Genomic DNA, 21,173 nt, shown 5'->3' with positions numbered 1-21,173 from the left:
CTCCTTTGATAGCCTCTGCAAGATTCCCAGAAAGTGAGTGAGGCAAACTAAATGGGGAGATTTTATGGGAAAGTCTATAAACTAGTCTCTATCCTCTCTACCACTTCCGGACAGGAAAACACTGTGATGGTGCTTTGAGAAAATCCCTAGATCCTAGCCCAGGTTTGTCTCCAGAGAAAATACACCCCAGCCAAGACAGTCAGTTCAGCTCTTAGAAGGGTTCCGGGCCTCATAACAGGACTTCACATACATACATGCATACATACATACACACACACACACACACACACACACACACACACACACACACACACCCCTGGAGGGGAGGCTTCCTGATTTCTAGATTTAATACTAAGAGCAGCCTGGTAGGTCCCAAGACCTAGTCAGTGCAAATAGGGAATGCAGGGACTCCAATTAAATAGAAAGGATAATTTGGTAGGTTGTAGAATACCCTTTTAGGGATCCCCCCCCCCCCCACCGCAGTCCATCATTATATCTGGCTATAGTGAGAGAAGGCATCTTCCAGAAGGTGACTGTCATTCTGGCAGAGGGGAATTGGTGTCCTTCTAAAAAGTGGAAGAGCTTTGTATTTTAAGCTTCAAAGATCAGGCCTTTTGTAGAGCTTACTGTTTGGGGATCTTGCATTTGGATCTCTTCATGGGACCTCAGAGCAGTCAATGCCTCTGCTGCTTCTCTGTCCAGTTCAGCTGAGAGTCATCATTTTGATCACTCCCCTGCTAATCCTTCAAACCTCCTGGGCCTGTCCCCTTTCCCCACCCTCTCAGTCACAACCCCAGCCCTGGATGAACCCAACTACTGGCCTTTTCTGAACCTATACCCAGGCAACCACTGGAGGAAAGTACAGTTGGAGTCACTGTAAATTCCTGGTGCCCAACAGGACCAGGACCCTCAGTGCAGCCTGCCTCCACTGTGTTTCTCTAGGTAGCTCGCTCTGTGTTCTCCAGAATTCTGCCTTCTCTCTTCAAAGCTCTGACCCACACAGCATTATCACCAGCTGACTTGATCCCGTACCTCACAGAGAAAACTGGAATCAGAACTCTCTCAATGTCCAGCACCAAACCTCCCCCCCGTCCTGGGTCTGCCCGGTTTTTCCTCTGTGCCTTCCCTGGCATCCCAGAGCTGTGCCTCTCTCCTCCAAGGCCCGTCTCTCACCTGTGCCTTTGATCCCATCCTTTCCAACCTGCTGTACATTCTTAACCACAGATAATCATCTCTCATGTGAACTGTCTATACCTCCTCACCTCTTGCAGTTTTTCCCTTAGTGTTCCAAGGTGTTCTAGTCTCCCTCATCTTCAGTACAGAGAACCTAGTGCCTTAATCCCTCTTTCCCCCCAATTCACCACTCCCTTCACTGCCACATTTCTTTCAGGACTCTCCCCACTCTGTGCCACTCTTGCACCTGCTCTAGGAGCTCCACCTCATTGTCCTTTCCGATCCCAGAAGGGGTACATTCTTCCTGTCTTTGGGTCTCCTCCATTTGCCAGGCTAACTCCAGTCGTTCATTTCGGTTCAGCTCCAACGCTCTTTCTTCTGAGAAACCTCCCAGAGTAGGGTGGACCCTCGTTAGTTACTTTCTTAGCATATACTTCTTCACAAGCTTTATCACAATTCTAATTATATAATTAATTGTATAATTAACCATAGAAAGTCCCTCATTGGCTAGGATGTAAACTCCATTGGGGGTGGGATGGGAACTAGGTCTGTCTTATCACTGCTCTTTGCCTAGAAGCCTCTGGCACTCAGTAGGTGCCATGGGTACATTTGCTAACGGAGAAGGCTTGAACCTCTCCTATCCCCGCCCCCAGCAAGGGACCATTCAGCCTATTGGGAACCTGCTTCCTACTCCAGGCCCTGGCCCGTTCTGTCTTCACGTTGTTAAGATCTTGAGATGCAGCAGGGTGAAAAAAAATGTACCTATGAAGAGCTCAAGTAACCTCTTCTGTTTATAGCACAAATGGGGCGTTTTATGAGAAGGCCAATTAGCCCATGGTTGTTTTTTTAATAGACCGTTTTCTCTCCCTTTCTCCGGCATTCAGATGTGGAATACTCAGAAGACCACTGCCATTTGGTGAGCTCAGTCTTTCTTGTGCTTTCCCCTGAGTTGGATGCCTTCTGTAGTAGAAACGGTCTCCTTGGGTAACGCTTCTACTGTTTTCCATTAGATTTTACCAGATTCAGAAGCATTCCAAGATGTGCAAGGAAAAAGACATCGAGGGAAGCACAAGTTCAAAGTAAAAGAAATGTATCTGACAAAGCTGCTGTCGACCAAGGTACACTTACTGTTCTGGGAGTGCTTTTATGGCTACCTTGGGGGTGTATGATGTGTTTGACTTAATTTCCACTGAAGTGTGAAAATGTTACAAATCCCTTGTGCCTTCTAGCAAAGCAAAATGAAAGTTTAAATTGTAAACACTTCCTACCCTCCTCTTTCTTATAAGCCACAAAGATAACTGCACTTTACAAATTTTGACTGTTGTATCTTCAATCAGGGATTTAATATTGTTCCCAGTTCCTTTACCCACCATCTCACTATTGTTATTTTTTAGGTTGATGGCATAATTATTCCTTTTTGTTTACTTACTATAGATGAGTGATAAAACTCCCACTCTGAATTGCAGATAAATGAAGGGTGGGGTCAGTGTCTATAAACCTAGTATATCTTTTTTTTCCCTTCATTTTAAAGTCAAGAATGCTGTTCCTCTATAAAAGTGTCAGGTGTAAAAGCCAGCGGAATACTAAATCAGAAGCAAATTTTACTTTATCTGGTTTATAGTGGGATTAGCCGAAGTCTGTGGTGATCATTTTTTCCCACCTTGAAATGACTAGCAATATAAACGCTATTATGTACACCTGGCCCTGGTCTCCGAGTGGGCACTCTTCTTTAGAGTATAGCAGAAGGTATGCTTAGAGCTCAGTAGATTTGTTTAGTTGGTAGAGGACAGCCAGAGCCTCTTGATTTTCTCATCTGTCCCACAGAGCTCTGCCTATTTGGCTTTTGTAAAACACTCAAAATGCTTTGGAAAGTACGTAATAAAAACCTATGATGGAAATACTTGCAACGAAAAAATTCTGGGAACTGAGCAACATTGAGTTTTTCCAGGCTGAACATAACTATTAAAACTAAACATCCGTGGCTTCTTGGTTTATGTATACAGCCCTACAACTGCCATTTCAACTGCTAGAGATTTTTGTAAGATATCCTCTCTGTTGACTGAACAATGTTATCAGCAAGAAGCTGGTGAACCAAATGTAATCCTGGGCATGGATTTTCAAGGCCCTTGTCCCATACTGTGAGCGTGTTGGCCTCATTTGATAATTTGACATATTTTCGTTTCAGGTTGTTTTTTCTGTTTTGTACATCGTTTTCTCTGAACTAGGATCATATTTTTCCATTGTATTCAAAACCAATCTTTCTTTCTTTTTTTTTTTCCTCCAGTCTCCCAAGTCTGATGTTCTCTGTCTTTCAGGTGGCAATTCATTCTGTGCTTGAGAAACTTTTTAGAAGCATTTGGAGTTTACCCAACAGCAGAGCCCCATTTGCTATAAAATACTTCTTTGACTTTTTGGATGCCCAGGCTGAAAACAAAAAAATCACAGATCCTGATGTCGTACATATTTGGAAAACAAACAGGTGGGAACAAATAGTAGGTGATATTACTATTTTCAAGAATCTGGGACAGAATCTTACCTGAAAGGAGGGCATGGATAGTCATGAAAGGATTCATTATTCTTAGATCAGAATCCTTTGGCTTGGTGTGCTATCATGTCAGAGCAGATTCTTCCTCTGTTACTATTTTTAAACAAGAAACAAAACTCTTCCTATGCTGAGATCCTATTCTTTAGGACAAAACAAACAAACTTTATTTTCTTTAATGCATGCAAGGACCTTATATAGAATGTTAAATTTAGCTTGACCAGCAAAAGATAAGAAATCAGTATTTTGTGGTTTTTTATTATATGATGATTTCCCATTAGAGATTAATCATTTTTCAGTTATCAAGCTATCTGTCTGTACTCTGATTCTGCATGGATATTTCTATTTTTATTTGATTAAATGCAGTACTTAGATACTATGAGAGTTTTCCAAAGGACTGTGTTTTGTTTTCTAACATTTTACCTAAAGCTGAGGCGAGGCATCCAGCTCTATTCTCAACTTCTTCTCAGTAAAGAAACATGGCTCATTACCTTTATTTGAAATACTTTGTCCATGAGCTGTGAATAAGACTTGGTGTTAAGGAGTAATAGAAGTTTCCAGGGTCATCCCAAGCCCTCCCAAGTACTGACGGTGGGCAGAGCATTTTAAATAAATATTAAAATCTGAAGTTCCAGAGCTCTAGGTCTCATCTCCTCCCATTTAACCCAGGTCTGTCCCAACTACCTACACTGGTTCACTCCCATCCTGTGTCCCAGCCTCTGATTTGCCAGTCCTGCCACTCCTACACCAGGCTTGGGTGCCTCAAGCTCCCATTTTATTGGGAAGGTTGTGGCATCTGAGCAGGGGCAGGAGTCAGGACAGTAGAGCTACAGAGAGGCCCAACAGCCTTACGATGGAGGGAGTTTGCTAGGCCCGAGTTGAGATAATAATGGAAGGACTCCGAATATTCCCAGGTTCATATTCAAATATTTGAGCTGTTAGGTGCTGGAAATACAGCAATGAACTGAATAGGCAAAAATCCATGTTCTCACAGAGCTTGCATTCTGATGGATGGAAGAGACCATAAATAGGCAAATTATAGTATATTAGAAGGTTAGTAGAGCAGACAGCATGGGAAAGGAGGATGGAGAGTAATAGGGCAGTGGTCAGAGGAGGCTCACAGAGATGATATTCAAGTCAGGTCTTGAAAGAGGTGAGGGCATAAACCATGAGACTATCTGTTTGAAGATAGTTTCTGGAAGATGGACAACAAAAGCAAAAGTCCTGAGGCGCACGCTTGCCTGATACGCATTAAGAACAGTGAAGAGGCCAGTGGTGGAGTTGGAATAAGGTGAGGGCTCGCAGAAGACAGCCTGGGCCCAGATCGTGCAGGGGCTTCATCCCAAGGCCCGTGGACAGCACAGAGGGTTTTGAGCAGAGAGACAGGATCTTACTCTGTGCTGTGGGAGAATTAACTGAGAATTAATGAGCCCCTGGGGGGTTAATAATCCAGGCAACCGTGCCTTAGGTCAGGGTGTGGCACTTGGGGTGAGAAAAGGTCAAGTTCTGGAGACTCGATGAAATGTTTTCATGGGTGGCCATCAACTAATGCGATCTAGATCTGGAGAAAATTCTAGTCTTGTCAGCGGCCACTTTCACATTTCTCCTGCTCCAGTCCTCCCATTCCGCAGTGCCTGTCAGTTTAACCCTTTCTTGCTCCGAGTGACGCTGCCATCTGTCACTTGGCATAGTTGGCAGAGCAGACTTGCGTACTTCAATAACAAGGGCAAAAACACCCGTTTACAAACTGTGATAAACAGAGCAGCCGCCTCCTACAAAGGGCTGTATCTGAAGAGATTTCTCTTTGGAACAGCCTTCCTCTTCGCTTCTGGGTAAACATCCTGAAGAACCCTCAGTTTGTTTTTGACATTAAGAAGACACCACACATAGACGGCTGTTTATCTGTGATTGCCCAGGCATTCATGGACGCATTTTCTCTCACAGAGCAGCAACTCGGGAAGGTAAGGCCTAGCTTTGGTATTTCTTATATGCACTCCTGTGAGTTGTAGCATTCTTTCTTTTAAACATCTAAACAATAAAGAGTCATCCGTAGTCATTGAAAATTTGCTTTCCTTTAAAAGCTCTCATTTTCCATCTAGTTTTTTAAAAAATAGATTATTCTCCTCATCCTACTGCCGAACTCTGCCTGTGAATACCTTTACCACAAAGTATAAATTTTGTTTCCTAGAAAAACATTCTGCAGACACTACTAAACTATGAAACTACTGAAATCAGCTTAGCTAAATTAATCCCATCTGAATATAGTTGACCCTTGAATAATGGGTCATGATGGGCACCAATCCTTCATGGAGTTGAAAATTACCCTGTAACTTTTAGCTTCCCCAAGACTTAACTATTAGTAGTCCACTGCTGACCGGAAGCTTTGCTGCAAATATAAACAGTTGACTAACACATATTTTATATATTTATATGTATTATATACTGTATTCTTAAAGCTAGAGAAAACATCAAGGAAATCATAAGAGAAAATATATTTACAGTACTGAATCATGTTGAAAAAACTCCACAAAGAGTAAAGCGGACTCACATAGTTCAACAGTGTTTTTCAAGGGTCAACTGTACACTCAGTCTATCTGAATATAACAAATTGCTCACGGGGAAGAAGATCTGGCCTGAGATTTCTATTACCACTAGTTTGTCAATTCATAATCAAAACATCGATACTGTTTTTCTTTTGGCTTTGCTGAGCAGAAGCCCCAGGAAATCAAAGAAAGATAAAAATACAGAGCAAACTTTGAAAGGGATGTTTTGGTCTTATTCAGGCACTCCAAAATGTATTAAACTGAGCAGTATCAGTACCTAAATGCTTTCAGAAAATCTTTTAATGCTGAGCAGTGTCCCTTTGGTGTAAGGTTTGAGAGAGTGCCTGGAATGAAATGTGGTTGGTGTCTCATAGGTGCCTCGGCCTCCTAGTCTAAATCTATACTGTCACCACCATTTCTGCAAAACAGACCTGTCCTCACTTTTGTCTTCCTAGCATCACCTTGTCTCTCAAGGTAAAATTCTTTGTGTTATCCTTGACTCCTCCTCCTTTCTCCCTGCCCCTAATTGGTTACTACTCATTGCCATCTCCAAAGTGTCTCTTTTTTCCCTTCATTCTATTCTATCCCTCCATCCCCTTCCCTGGGAGAACTGCCTCAGAACTGGCCTCCTGGTCCCTGCTGTCTCATCCGCTACCTTCTCCTTTTTCGCTGTGTCTTGGGTTGTCATTCTAAAACAAAAATCTGGTCTTCTCCATCTCCTGCTTAAAAATTTTAAATACTTCCCATTCCCTACCAGGTAAAATCTTCACAGTGCCACAAGGCTCTTCCTGATTGGGTGTCAAGTCTCTTTTCTGGCAAACCCCATATACTTTCTATGCTACAGCTTTTACTTTTCCCAAACTTACCATGAACTTGTTTTCATATCCCTGTCTCATAACTCCTCTGTCTAGTAAAACTCTTATTCATTCATTCACTCCACAAACACAGCTTCCTCATGTGTACCAGGAGCTACAGGAGGCTATGATCAGTCTAAATGTAACTACTCTATGGACTTTCCCTGTACACTGCCCACACCTGTTCTTCATCTGACCAATGCAACGAAAATGCTTCTTTATTCACAGGAAGAAAAATGGCTCTTAACTCATTACTATGTTCTTGTTATATTTCACTTAATCATCACAAGAACCACATAATGTAGTTATTATTACCCTCATTTTATAGGTGAGCAAATTGATGTTCTGAGAGGTTGCAGGTCTTGGTTAAGATCCCTCCAAGTTGTTAGGATCCCTGATTTGTCCAGCTCCGTGGTGTTTCTCTTTACACCCTGCCACTAATTATTGGTATCACAGTAACCACTGTGTACCTTTGTCTTTTAAAGGCAGGTACTGGTCATCTTTACCCTTTTACATTCAATGTCTACCACATGGCAAGCATCTCAGTAATAGCTCAGTGTAGGCATCCTTCACAATGACGCAGCCACCGATACGGCTCTTCGTGCCCTCAATACATTGAAAAATGTACTGGGACATCAGCCCTATCATTAACTCACCCATTTTCCCTGAGTAGGAATTTCAAAAATTTTGTGGAAAATGGCTTTTAAAAATAAAATCTTAATTTTTAATATTATCACTATTATAATTACATAAAAGCATGCAAGCTGACAGGGAACTTTTGCAAAATCAGACATCAGAGCCCCCAGTACTAATGACCATGTACTTCCTTGAGAACAGTAGAAGAGCTTTATAATCTAATAAAAGGGACAAGCAGAAAAATCCACCACCGCCAATTACTTACCACTTTCATGGTTATATAAAGGGCTCAATCAGACCTACAATCAAGTCTTTCATAAATGCCAAAATTCACTGGTGGGTGAGGATGAGAGCAAATGTTTTAATTCAGGCTTTTTACAACCATTAGTAATGAACTATGATAGAAATAAGTTCCATTGTTACAGTAACTCAAAATCATGCAAAAATAATAATTTTAGTTCTTTTATGAGAGGAAGGCAGAATATATTAGCATTTAATCCGCCTCAAAAGAACAGTGACTCACCAGAACTATCTGGATAGCAGTCAGTCATTCAGTCAACATTTATGAAGGCCCACTGCATGCAAAAAGCTTTGAAAGCTTTGTTACTAGGAGATAATAATGGTGGAAGTTCAGCTACACTGGTATTGTTATAAAATTCCCCATGGTTTTTTATTCTTGGCCGTGGCTGTTCTTTTTTTTAGGAAGCACCAACTAATAAACTTCTCTATGCCAAGGATATCCCAACCTACAAAGAGGAAGTAAAATCATATTACAAAGCAATCAGGGATTTGCCTCCATTGTCATCTTCGGAAATGGAAGAATTCTTAACTCAGGAATCTAAGGTATTGTTAGAAAGCAGAAATAAGAGGGGTGCTTGGATGGCTCAGTTGGTTCAGCTTTCCAGGCTTGATTTTGGCTCAGGTTGTGATCTCAGGGTCCTGGGATCAGGCTCCATACTGGACGTGGAACCTGGCTTTAAGATTCTTGTCCTCCCTCTCTTAAAAAAAAAAAAATTGAAATAAGAGAATATTTGCTTTTTTAAAAAGTCATTTCAGAATCTCTCAACAAGACTCTCTTTCTTTAAGAAACATGAAAATGAATTTAATGAAGAAGTGGCCTTGACAGAAATCTACAAATACATCGTAAAATATTTTGATGAGGTAAGATTTTTAAATAACATTTTAAAAAATTGATATTAGCCTCCAGGATTTGGGTGTAAAGCATTCTGTAGGTTTCAGGACAGCTCTGGCATCCCTAACGGCCAGACAGGGAAGCCAGGAAGCCTGTCTGAGGTGTGGGATCCTGGCACCAAGCCAGACCCTGCACGTGGCTGCCCCCTTCTTAGTTTTATCATGCTGCCCACCTTCGGACCAGCCTGAATTTACATTTGAGTTAATGGGGTCTGTAGCCATACTGACTTCAGGATAACTTTGATGAGTAAGCAGTGGTCCTATTAAATAGGGCCAGCTTATGCTTGATTGTAATCTGCTAAAATGAAAGCTAAGCTTGTTAAGTTGCCTAGATTCTGTATTCAATAGGTATATGAAAGTATAACATATTTCTAACTTAAGCAACTATTTCAATAAACCATTCTCCTTTGATTAATTCTCCTTAATCTGGATTTTTTTCTTTGGGAATTCACACAGACACAGTCATCAGATGCGCTGTTTCCAAATATATGTTAATTCCCCCTTCCCTGATTCCCCCCCACTCAGTCATGCTGGGACAGGCTATCCATGTCAATGGTGAGAATAGCTCACCAATTCCATTTGCTACTTGAAGATCAAGTGAAGCGCTAAGGTAGGGTAGAGGCAATGAGTTCCTTACACATGATAAGCATCCTTCTTTCCAGGGGCCAGGGGTTAGAAGGGAAGCACTGGGGAGGGGAGGGGAGGGGAAAGGAGGCACCACACTGCCCAGGAGGGGAGGGGAGGGAAATACTTAACTGACCAGGATGCCCCTGCCTGCTGCATTTAAGAAGAAATACTTGCCTGCATGTTGGCTGCCCAGAATGCTTGCTGTGCTTGGAATGGCTGTGACATAATGCATAAAACAGGGCCTTGGAAGTCTGGCCCCATATTTGTAAGCAAATAGTTGGTACTTCTTGCTAGCTTCTATTTTAAGCCAAAGTGTTGTTGATCCTGTGATAATGACTTAGCAAAACAACTTGCAAAGTGAGTATGTAAATGATGGAAGAAAATGTTGGCATCTGTTTCATACAGATTTTACCACTCACAGCAACAGGAATGCAACCCCCCCCAAACAAAACAAAACAAAATTAAAAAAAAAAAAAAAAGAAAAGAAAAGAAAGAAACAAAACCCCAGAACTGTAATGCTAAAACCACAATATCTAAAATAACTGTTCTAATTGTCAACAGATTCTAAATAAACTAGAAAGAGAACGAGGGCTGGAAGAAGCTCAGAAACAACTCTTGCATGTAAAAGTCTTATTTGATGAAAAGAAGAAATGCAAGTGGATGTAAGCACTCTGGGGACTGGCTTAATCTGGCAAAATTCTTCAGACGACTTGGGAGCAAAATGGCTGCTTGAGCTACTCTGTGTCGTTAATTTTTTAAAGTTTGCACACAGGTTCCACTTTAAGCACAGTCTTTCAGAGACCAAGGCACATGCACAGCTTTTAGAAAGCATACCCACCATTGTGCCTGTGCATATACTGTGGGAACCTTTCTGTAAATAGAGTCCAAGTGGTTGTTGTAAACAGCCTCCTTGTTTACAGAGAATACAGGGCCAGTAAGCAAGTGTCAGTATTGTTAACTACAGTCTCCACTTAAGCACAATGACAACAGTGGTTTTGTTTGAAAACTACAGTTCTGTAGCACTTGTGACTACACTGCACTTCTGCAGAAAAGGGACACTGCCAGTGATGACAAGAAAATGTGAAATGAGTCATTTGGAAACAAGGCGGGAGTGTTAGGGCAACCTCGAGGATTTGCGGCATCGAAACTTTCCCCAGTAGTTCTTGGAAAAGCTGACCGCAGAATTTGGTAGTGTGTACACTTAGCATTTGTGAGTGTGTGTGTGTTTTTAAACCAAAAACTGACAGTGTTGCAACATTGTTGAAAGGGCTCGTGTTTTTCAGTGGTCGCCAGTTACACTCCATCAACTCACCTCCATCTCACGAAGGAGCTCTAAAGCAAGGAGAGTGAGGAGGTTTATTTAAAATGCAACAGCATTTTACCCACTTTGTCCTGATGTGTTCCTTTTTTCATTTTTTCATATAAATGTATTTGATAGTGGACATGTTGGCTGTTGTAAAACAAAACAAAACACCATTAGTTTATTTCTGTCTAAAAACTTTGATCAGAACTAACTGTAGAAGAGTAACTTCCTCCCCTAATCCTACATTTCTGTACTTGGTGTCTCCTTGCTTTAGATTTCTGGTGAACCCTGTGATTATAAATACTTGTGTGTGATTACAAAAAAAAAAAAAAGATACATTTTACATTTCATGAAATTGCTGTTCACACTGGAGTATTATATATGAATATATATATTTGAGGCCCAAGGCCTGAAAAATATTAGTATACAACTTGGTATCTTAGTCTTACTATGTACTTTTTGAAAGTATTCCTCACAAAAGAAAGAATTCAAAATACCCAATTTATTCATGCCTTTCTTTTTAAAGAATCCCCTATCCAGTTACACTGTAGTCTTTTTATTGCTGGTTTTTTATTCCTGAATTTTTGCTGCTCATGACCAATTTTAATACCACTGTGTTTTCCTTCTATTAAATCAAAAGTAAAAAAAATGTAATTGGCAACTCTCAACTTTCCTTGTGGCACCTTTTACCCTTGGTGCTCCGAATCCCAGATTAAGGAAAGACATTTTTTCAAGTAGCAAATAAAACACTGATCATCTATTCCTTAAAATCTTATACCAACACTGTATGGGATATCAGGATATCAGTGTGAATTTGTCTTCGAAAATGAAATTCTTTGTGCTCCTCAGTATCTAGCAAAGAGTAAGAGGTGATACCTCAGCAGAATGATCAAATAAGCAGTTATTACCCTGATAGGCCCCTTCCTAATCACGTCACTTTTGACCATTGTCTGTCCAATGGACACACCTCAAAAATACTACCAAATAGGTTACTTACAAGTATAAAGGTGAGAGGTCTGGTCCCCATCTAAGGCTGTGACAGTCTTGATGTGAAGGCATTCATAAGAGAATAACAGGACAGTTGAGAGCCAAGGGTAGGAGAGTTGCCCAAAAGACTTCCCCTTCTTTAGGGTACAGAAATGCTAAGAAAAGGATCAGCTACAGCTTTATCTAAGTATTCAGTAAATGCTACATGAGGGTGTCCCTGTCCAGCTCTCTGGCACATGAGTCCCATGGGGAGACCTACCTCCTCTTCCGGGTACGATGCTGCTGGGAACTTTGGGCAAGTCACTTACCTCTTTGTGCCTCAATTTCTGTATAATATTTCTAACCTACCTCACTGAGGTGGTGTGAAGATTCACTAATGTATGTAGCGTGTTTGTCAATCCTCCAGTGAAAAGCACTATCTAGATCACATTTTGGATCACATTAGCCAAATGCAGTAAATGGCCAAATTAGATGTGTGCTGAAGACAATCAGTCACTGGGTCTATATTAAACAGCAACCAGAGAAACAAATGGCAAACAATTTCTATTTTCAAGTTTCTTTGCATATTTTTTTGGTGCAAACAATTCATTTATAAACTTTTTTTTCTAACACTAGCGTCTACAGCAGCATTTAAAAATTATTTCTGTTACCTTTTCCGTATTAGGGATCTAAAGTCTATTTCTTATTGTATACCTGATTGAAGCTGTACTTGGAGATGAATGTTTTAAATGTCTATATCCAAAAATAAACATTTTGATGTAAATGTGGACTGTCTTTTTTTTTTTTTTTCCTTCAAATGTTCTATTATAGTAGAGTTTTTATTCTAAGTAGCTCCATGGAAATTATCTGGGTGCCAGCACATATGTGAATAAGCAGCTCTGTAATGGAGTAAGTACATCTAGTTTCTTCTAAATGATGCTAAGGACTGCTCAGTTACAACCCTGGCCTCCACTATCTACCGGGACTTTTGATCCTGAAGACTTCTGGACAATGAACATTCCACTTAGTTTGGCAGACTTGAGCTCTGCCTTGTTGATGTGAAGTTATTGCAGCAGAATTCCTTTAAAAGAGGTTAGGGATACACAGAAATAAAACATTTATAATAACTTGGTTAGATCCACAACAGTGGGGGCCAACATTAAATACCAATAGTATTTCTAAGGGACCCCAAGGGATTCAAGTTTTACAATGAATGGCCCTTGTTTTATACGGTCATAGGATATAATTATTTGTACTTTGTGGCTTTGGGTTAGAATAGAAAATAACAATGAGATCTTCTACATTGCTAAATACACACTGTATGGACAAAATAAAATTAAACACACAACAATATAGAAAAATATTAAGTTCTTTAATTATGTGCACACAGCTTTTAGAATGGTAGCATTTTATAATATTTAGATATCTTCAAGTTTTGTTTTTTAATGCTGACTTTTAAATTGCCATCTTTTTTCAAGAACTAGAAGTTTAGAACTCCTGTATAAAGTAAACTGGAAAATGTTTACTGACCCTGTTACTGCCAACCATCTCAAAGAGGCTGAAGGAATTCAACATGGGCATATTTTAGGCAAAATGCCAAAAAAAAAAAAAAAAAAAGCCAAAAAATTTTGAAGTGAAATTAATAAAATAATTTAAAAACTTGATTCCTTTTTTTTTAAACATTCTCAAAGGGTTGTCAATAAATATTCTAAATATCTCTTGAGCTGTTTTAATGCTTCGCTTATCATTAGTATAATCCTAAAATCCTGACACTGATGCAATATAGCATGTAGCCAGTACCTTTTCTCGAAGCACATTCAAATGTTCTGGCAAACAGTAATACAATATCTAAATGCCACATATGTTAAAACTTCAAGCTTTATTGAGTCATGCTGATTTCATCTCTTTTATCTGCCTTTTCTCCAAGAACATCATTCCCCAGGAGAGCCAAGTTCCTCTAGTTGTTTCCTTTGTGTTGTTTCTAGTTCTTCTAGTCTTTTGCGAAGTAGAGAGAGTTCCCTTTGATGCTGTTCCTCCTTAAAAGTAGAGAAAAAAGGTAGGGGTGAAGCAAGCTCAGAAAAACAGCTGGAAAAGTAACTGGAAGGCAACAGCCTGAGTAGCTCTTTCACTCAGGCCACAACATCTGGCATAGAAAGGATGACCATTTTAGCAGTCTGAGAAGACAGCATCACGGGCCAGACTACTAACTAGTCCTTGCTTCTCTTCTGCCTCAGGCGCCAGCCCTTGGCAAATCCCAAAGTCTGTTCGTCTATCTAGATATAAAACTCACCAGGGAGTGATTTGGAAAATACTAATGCAGGGCCCAGACATACTTACATGCCGATGTTCTAACAAGGCTGGAGTTTAGTAGTTTATTAAAAACAAAGCATTTGGTCTGAGATTCAGCTCAGTGACTAAAATCTTTGGTGCTTATAATATTATAAAATGTAATTACTTAATATATCATCTTTTGAAAATCATCCCATCAATTTGATTCCTTCAGTATCTCAGGGACCTACTTTGTAGAATGAGCCCAGGATATGGAATCAAACAGATTTAGGTTTGACACTCAGTTCTGTGACTTATTAGCTACGACCTTAGGCAAGTTACTTCACCTCTGACTCAGCTTCCTCATCTGTAAATTGGAATAACACCTTCCCTCAAAATATTTTCCATTAGGATTAAATAAAATATTATACGGAAAAATGCATAGTGCACAGCATTAGTAAACGCTCAGCAGCAGTTAGTAATGGAGTTAGCTGCAAACTCCAGGTTACTCAAAGACTCATCAGTCAAGTTTCTTCTTTTTAACTGTCCAGGGGATTTCATTCCTAGCATCATCACTAAAGGACAGAATAGATTCAAATCCACTTTGCTTTTACCAGCAAATTTCTATAGTAAAGAAAGATTTGAGTTGTTTTTTTTTTTTTTTTTTTTTTAAAGATTTTATTTATTTATCTGACAGAGAGAGACCAAGCAGGCAGAAAGGCAGGCAGAGAGAGAGAGAGGAGGAAGCAGGCTCCCTGCCAAGCAGAGAGCCCGATGCGGGACTCGATCCCAGGACCCTGAGATCATGACCTGAGCCGAAGGCAGCGGCTTAACCCACTGAGCCACCCAGGCGCCCCCAGAAAGATTTGAGTTTTTAACTCTGAATTTAAATGGGCAAAAACTTACAGAAATGTTAGTGCTTTTTTAAAACAAAACAAAACAAACAAAAAACCCAAAACCATAAATGCTCGTACCTGCATATGAGGAGGAAAGGACAGGTCCATGCCTGGAACCATGGCTGATGACTGAAAGGTAACAGGATTGATAGATGCTGTTGGAGGTATGTTAGGAACCAAAATTAAACTTCGAAATTCATTATGTCTTCTCTGTATGTCCTTTAATCTTTTTTGAAGCCTTGTATATTCTTCAAATGGAACATTTTGTCTTAAAAAGAAAAAAAGTGTTTCTGTTCTTTAATAGTTACACTCTATTGAAGAACAGTATGATCCACAGAATTTCAAATGGGAATAAAATGGACTTCAAAATTATAAAATTTATCTTGTATGATTTATACATAAAATTCTATCTAGAAAGATAAATAGAAATATGACATCTTAATCATGTATTACTGTTAGTTCTGCAAGCTTTCAACTCATTTTTATTTTTTTAAAGATTTATTTATTTTAGGGGTGCCTAAGTAGCTCAGTCTGTTAAACATCTGCCTTTGGGGACGCCTGGGTGGCTCAGTTGGTTGGACAACTGCCTTCGGCTCAGGTCATGATCCCAGAGTCCGGGGATCGAGTCCTGCATCGGGTTCCCAGCTCCACGGGGAGTCTGCTTCTCTCTCTGCCCTTCTCTTCACTCATACTCTCTCTTACTGTCTCTCTCTCAAATAAATAAATAAAATCTTAAAAAAAAAAAAAAAGATTAAAAAAAAAAATAAAGTCTGCCTTTGGCTCAGGTAATGATCCCAGGGGCTCCCTGCTCGGTATCTGCTTCTCCCTCTGTCCTTCCCCGTTCATGCTCCCTCTCCTTTTCTCTGAAATAAGTAAACTAAAGAAATCAAATCTTTTTAAAAAAGATTTGAGAGAGAGAGAGAGGGAGAGCGAGCGCACACCTGAGTGTTCACACATGCAGGAAGTTCTGGGGAAGAGGGAGAGAGAATCTCCAGCAGACTCCCCACTGAATGGGAAGCACCACTCAGGGGCTTGATCTCATGACCCTGAGATCATGACCATAGCCAAAACCAAGAGTCAGCTGCTTAATCAAGTTAGCTGCCCAGGCAGCCCAATTATTAACTCATTTTCAAGTTTTATTTGCTAATTAATTGAAGAGTAAAAATTTCCACTCCACTCCACCAACCCATGAATCCTGAAACTAAAAGACTCCTTAAACTAAAAGGGTGCCTTTTATTATCAAAGGAGTCAAGTAGAAATAGAGAAAATACTAGGTTGAATCTTACAAAATTATCATTTTTATAGGTGAAATATGGCCCAATACTGGAATTACAGCCTAATTATTAAAAATGTAGCTGATGGGAGTGTCTGGGTAGAACAGTCAGTTAAGCCAACTCTTGGTTGGGTCATGAGATCAAGTCCCACGTGGGATTCAGTGCTGAGCAGAAGCCTGCTAAAGTTTCTCTCTCTTTCTCCTACCCCCCTCCAGCCACACACATGTACACACACACTCTCAAATAAATAAATCAATCTTAAAAAAGAAATGTAACTAATGACAAAGGTAAAGCTACCCATTAACTTTTGGGAAAAAGGATCTGGGATAAAAAAGCGAACTTTTCACGCCTTTATATACCATCTCCTTTTTGGACATGAATTTCCTGACCATCAACCACACCACTAATTAAATACAGTTTTCAAAACCATTCAAAGTTCTAGATGATCAGTGCCACATAGGTGCCCAATCCTGAATGGATAATATTTCAAAATTAATGGTTATAGAAGAGGTAGTAAATTGAATTTTGTTTTAGAATAAATTTGGTGGCTTTTTACTTTGGGTCAGAATAATTCTAAAGCTGGCATGAATTTGGGATCCCTGGATAGCTCAGTCAGTTAAGCATCTGACTCTTGATTTTGACTCAGGTCATGATCTCAGGGTCATGAGACTGAGCACCATCTGCTTAAGATTCTCTCTCTCCCTCTGCTCCCCACCCCCACTCTTGTGATCTCTCTCTGAAAGAAAGAAAGAAAGAGGAAGAAGGAGAGAGGGAAGGAAGGAAAGAAAGGAAAGGAAAAAGAAGAGGCAAGAATTCCACAGTCTATATACTTCAGGTGTTCTAAAAAAACAACTTTCACATTTTGGTAATAATTACACCCAAGGAAGACAGGTGCACATTACGAAACATCACTGCTTGATATTTTAGGCAATTTCCATTACAGGAGAGTCTGACACTGTCTTGTGCTGAAGGCTACCACTGAAATTAGCTGAATTTGAAAAGTCTGTATTACCTTGAATCAAAAGGGTCAACAACGCCATTACCACTAAGTTAATACGGCAAATCATCTCTGCTCAAACATGCTCATCATGCAGATTAGCTGTGTTTGTGTGTAAACAAAAAATCAGAAGCTTTGGGCCAATAATATTTTTCTACAACAAGAAATCAAAAATCTTGATTCAAAATTCCAGCCACATTTTTGGAACTATGCAATGTTACAACTCTCTTGTCTCAGTAGCTAGCAAGAACTCACACCACTCCTGGCTACCAAAGGCAGGGACATTTCCTGTCAGTCCCAACCATAACACAAATGCCTGGCATATGTTAAAGACCTTTTGGTTTGAAGGAACATTCAACCAGAAAAAAAATAAGGGGGCGCCCGTGTGGCTCAATTGGTTGGGCGACTGCCTTCGACTCAGGTCATGATACCAGAGTCCCGGGATCGAGTCCCACATCAGGCTCCCAGCTCCATAGGGAGTCTGCTTCTCCCTCTGACCTTCTCCCCTCTCATGCTCTCTTTCTCTTTCTCAAATAAATAAATAAATCTTAAAAAAAATAATAATAAGGAAATGAATTAGGAGCACAATGAACAGTTTTAGAATTCTTTCAAACATAAAAGAAAACAAGTGTATTACAGAGAAAACAAAGAAAGTACATTTTAAAAAGAAAAAGTGTGTTACACTCAGTATCAAAGTTCTATAATGTCAAAGTCACTACATGGGATATGTATTTATACAGTTACCTATTTAACACCTGATTTTCTGTTTCTAATTCTTCTCTCTTTGCCTCTAACACTTCTACTTTCTCTTGTAGTCTCTTCAATTTGTTTTCATGAAGAGATTTTCTCTAGAAAAAAAATATGAGCAAGTACATTAATACAAAATCTCCTCTTTGAACAAAATACAGAGAGAATATTTTACTCAACAAAAGAATTTTCCTTAGAGATAAGTATTTTCAGTGAACACTAGCAGGAAAGATTAGTAGATATGATTCTTATTGAAAAATGCAAAGATATTGAGCCACAGATGTACCTCATATTCTCACTGTGACAAATAGAACTGTTATGAATGCCAAACCAGAAAATGGGTATCAATAACTAAACTGCTGCAAATAAAATATCTAAAAAAGGAAGGAGTCAAATTTACTAATGAGCTTACCTGTCACCAGATAAGGAATCACAAGCTCTTTACTTTCCCAAAAGATATGTGTTTTATAAAAGAACCAAAAATTTAAAATTAAAAGCGTGCTTACAATTGATAAATTTCTACCAAAGCAATAAAGGACCAGAAAGCTAAGGGAGATTACGGATGCATCTCAGTTTGAAAGTATGCCCTTCTAAATATTAAAAAGAAAAAAATTTAAATTGTACAAAGGAAAAATTTTCTAGTATGGAAAAATCAGGGTATAATGTCAAAGTGGTATAAAAACAAAGGTAATTAATTTTTCATTTTTATAAAGAGGTTGTTTTTGTTTTTTATAGAAAAATATGTATAAATGTTGCAACTCATTTAGTAGCTATAGGCCTTTCAAGTATTTGTTTTGTAACTCGTTCACTGAAGTATATCAAGCTTATAGAAAAATGCACAGAACGTAAATATAAAGCAAAATGTAAAAGCACAAAGCAAATGCCGACCCTCTTACCTCGCAAGGCCAGGAGCACTGCCTTATGAGAAGTGCCCCAACCCCTCCTCCTTTCACTCTCTACTCCCTTTAGTTCTCTGAAAAGGCAACCAACTAATTTGCTTCCAAAGTTATAGCATAGTTTTGCTGATTTTTGAATATTATATGAACAGAATCATAGTCTTTCTGAAATTCTTTTACAAATGGCTTTTTTCTCTCAAGATTGTGAGGTGTATTCATGTCGTTGCTTACAGTAACTGTTCATTGCCACATATTGTCCTGTCCTTATGAATATCACATAGTTTAATGTATCTACCTGGTCTAGTTTCCTCTAAGGGAAAAGCAACCTCATGTGCCATGCTCATCTCTCTCAGTTTCCTACCTCTCCAAGATCTTGGCCTCCTAATTCTTTGCTGCCCTCCGTGGAGGTATTTTTTTAAAATACTTTGCCCAGTTCTTCTAGTTTTTATGTGGCGAGCTGATCCACAGACATATGTCTGTCATTATCAAAAGCATATGCTTTTAGGAATTTTAGTTCAACTAGCAGCAGACATTTTAAAGATGAAAATGCTTAATACTTCATCATTGTATTATTGTATAAATCTGCAATCTTAAAACTTCTCCATTTTATCTCCAAATAGTCATATTTCTCCATTTTTATTGTTCATTTAAACTATAATACAAAATTTATTTTATCATCAAATCTTAAGTACACACACACACCGAGTACATGCTTAACTGGGCCCTATATTAACTATACAATACAAAATACAGGGACTTCTGAAGGGAATTCCAGTCTATAAGTACCAAATCATTAGAAAGGGCTTTCTAGAAAGGATAAGAAATTAATTAGGGAGAATCTGTAGTACAATGGGGATGTGGATTTGCCTGAAGCGTCTCCAGCAAGGGACTGATAAGTAAAAGACATTGTTTTAAGAAATCTGATATGGCATCAGTGTATGAGATAGACTTTGAAGTTTGCCTCTTAAGAGGAAAATCTGGATATAAATCTTGAAGCCAGGGTTCAGGACAATGCTGTCCCCATCCTCATCATCGTAAAACAGCCAATCATTTACTGAGCACTTGCCAGGTGCCGGGAAATGAGCCAGAACGCAATAAAAGCACTGGTTGGTTAGTAGACTAAAAGACCTATTGAATGCCTTAGACCCCCTCATTAAAATCATTTCTTTGCAGACACCCTCATTACCTTGACCCAAATCTCCCTCTTCTTCAAACTCACCTGGAAAAACCTGGATCTTTATTAAATATGATGCTCTACTGTCTGGACCTACACAACTGGACACAGTTGGCAAACACACACACAACTATGTGCTATGCTACCTGACCCTCCTTCTAATTCCCCAATCCAATCACTCTTCCAAACTCTTACATTCTTTTTGTTTGTTTGTTTTTTATTTTTTTTTTAAGATTTTATTTATTTATTCGACAGACAGAGATCACAAGTAGGCAGAGAGGCAGGCAGAGAAAGAGGAAGGGAAGCAGGCTCCCTGCTGAGCAGAGAGCCAGATGTGGGGCTTGATCCCAGGACCCTGGGATCATGACTTGAGCCGAAGGCAGAGGCTTTAACCTACTGAGCCACACAGGCGCCCCCCAAACTCTTACATTCTTTTACAACTTCTTCTCTCTCCTCAGGTATCCAACACCTGCATTCTGCAGAGTCTGAGCTAAAGATGTGGAATCTTTTTGCACTTAGAAAATTGCCCACCAGGAGAAAACTTCCACACATCTATCAATTTACCAGAAATTTGCCTCTTTCCCAGTTATAATAGATACACCATGTTCCTATGCCTTCCACCTCTGAATTGCTACTATAGGATATCATTCCTGCAACTGCCCCCTTTCTCCTGCATTACTGATTTTCCCCTTGCTGCGGAATCATTCTATAATTCACCCCTCCTTTTTAAGAAATTCTTTGAACTCACAACCCTCCTTAGCTACCATCCCCGTTCTCTACTTTATACAATGAAATTCCCTAGACAAACTCTATCTTCCACTTCAATCTGGCAACTACTCCTGACAAGGCCACCAACAGTCACTGCATAGCCAAATGAATCCCTAGTCTTCATACTGCTATTGTATCATCTTACTCTCAACATCATTTGATATAGTCGATCTTTCTTGAAGCACTTTTCTTCACTTGGCACCTAGTATCTTCTTGGTTCTCCTACCATACTGGCCACTCCCTCTCTGTTTCCTCCTTTTCTTCTCAACTTCTCAACTTCGGCATTCCTCAAAGCTCAATCCTCAGACCTGTTCTCCT

The 21,173-nt window shown here is 39.5% G+C and overlaps 2 protein-coding genes across 5 annotated transcripts in view; one reads left to right on the top strand and one right to left on the bottom strand.

Moving 5' to 3' along the window:
* PLXNC1 (plexin C1) overlaps positions 1-12,619 on the top strand; it is a 143,897-nt gene extending 131,278 nt beyond the window's left edge. The window contains exons 26-32 of the mRNA XM_082739261.1: positions 2,058-2,089; positions 2,184-2,291; positions 3,489-3,652; positions 5,529-5,676; positions 8,451-8,591; positions 8,835-8,909; positions 10,128-12,619. Of these exons, the coding sequence (XP_082595387.1) occupies positions 2,058-2,089; positions 2,184-2,291; positions 3,489-3,652; positions 5,529-5,676; positions 8,451-8,591; positions 8,835-8,909; positions 10,128-10,232 (773 nt within the window). The 3' untranslated portion in view covers positions 10,233-12,619. The remainder of the gene's footprint in view (positions 1-2,057; positions 2,090-2,183; positions 2,292-3,488; positions 3,653-5,528; positions 5,677-8,450; positions 8,592-8,834; positions 8,910-10,127) is intronic.
* A 569-nt stretch (positions 12,620-13,188) lies between these two features.
* Positions 13,189-21,173, bottom strand: part of CEP83 (centrosomal protein 83) — a 134,406-nt gene continuing 126,421 nt past the window's right edge. For 3 of the 4 annotated variants that reach the window (XM_082739297.1, XM_082739296.1, XM_082739295.1), the window contains exons 14-16: positions 18,015-18,118; positions 15,078-15,267; positions 13,189-13,871 (exon numbers count right to left, since the gene is read on the bottom strand). In XM_082739297.1, the coding sequence (XP_082595423.1) occupies positions 13,767-13,871; positions 15,078-15,267; positions 18,015-18,118 (399 nt within the window). In that variant the 3' untranslated portion in view covers positions 13,189-13,766. The remainder of the gene's footprint in view (positions 13,872-15,077; positions 15,268-18,014; positions 18,119-21,173) is intronic. The other variant, XR_014313911.1, reaches the window with a different exon arrangement.

This window comes from Mustela nivalis, assembly GCF_964662115.1.
Source record: "Mustela nivalis genome assembly, chromosome: 7".
Lineage (NCBI taxonomy): Eukaryota > Metazoa > Chordata > Mammalia > Carnivora > Mustelidae > Mustela > Mustela nivalis.
This window is presented reverse-complemented; position numbering and strand designations above follow the sequence as displayed.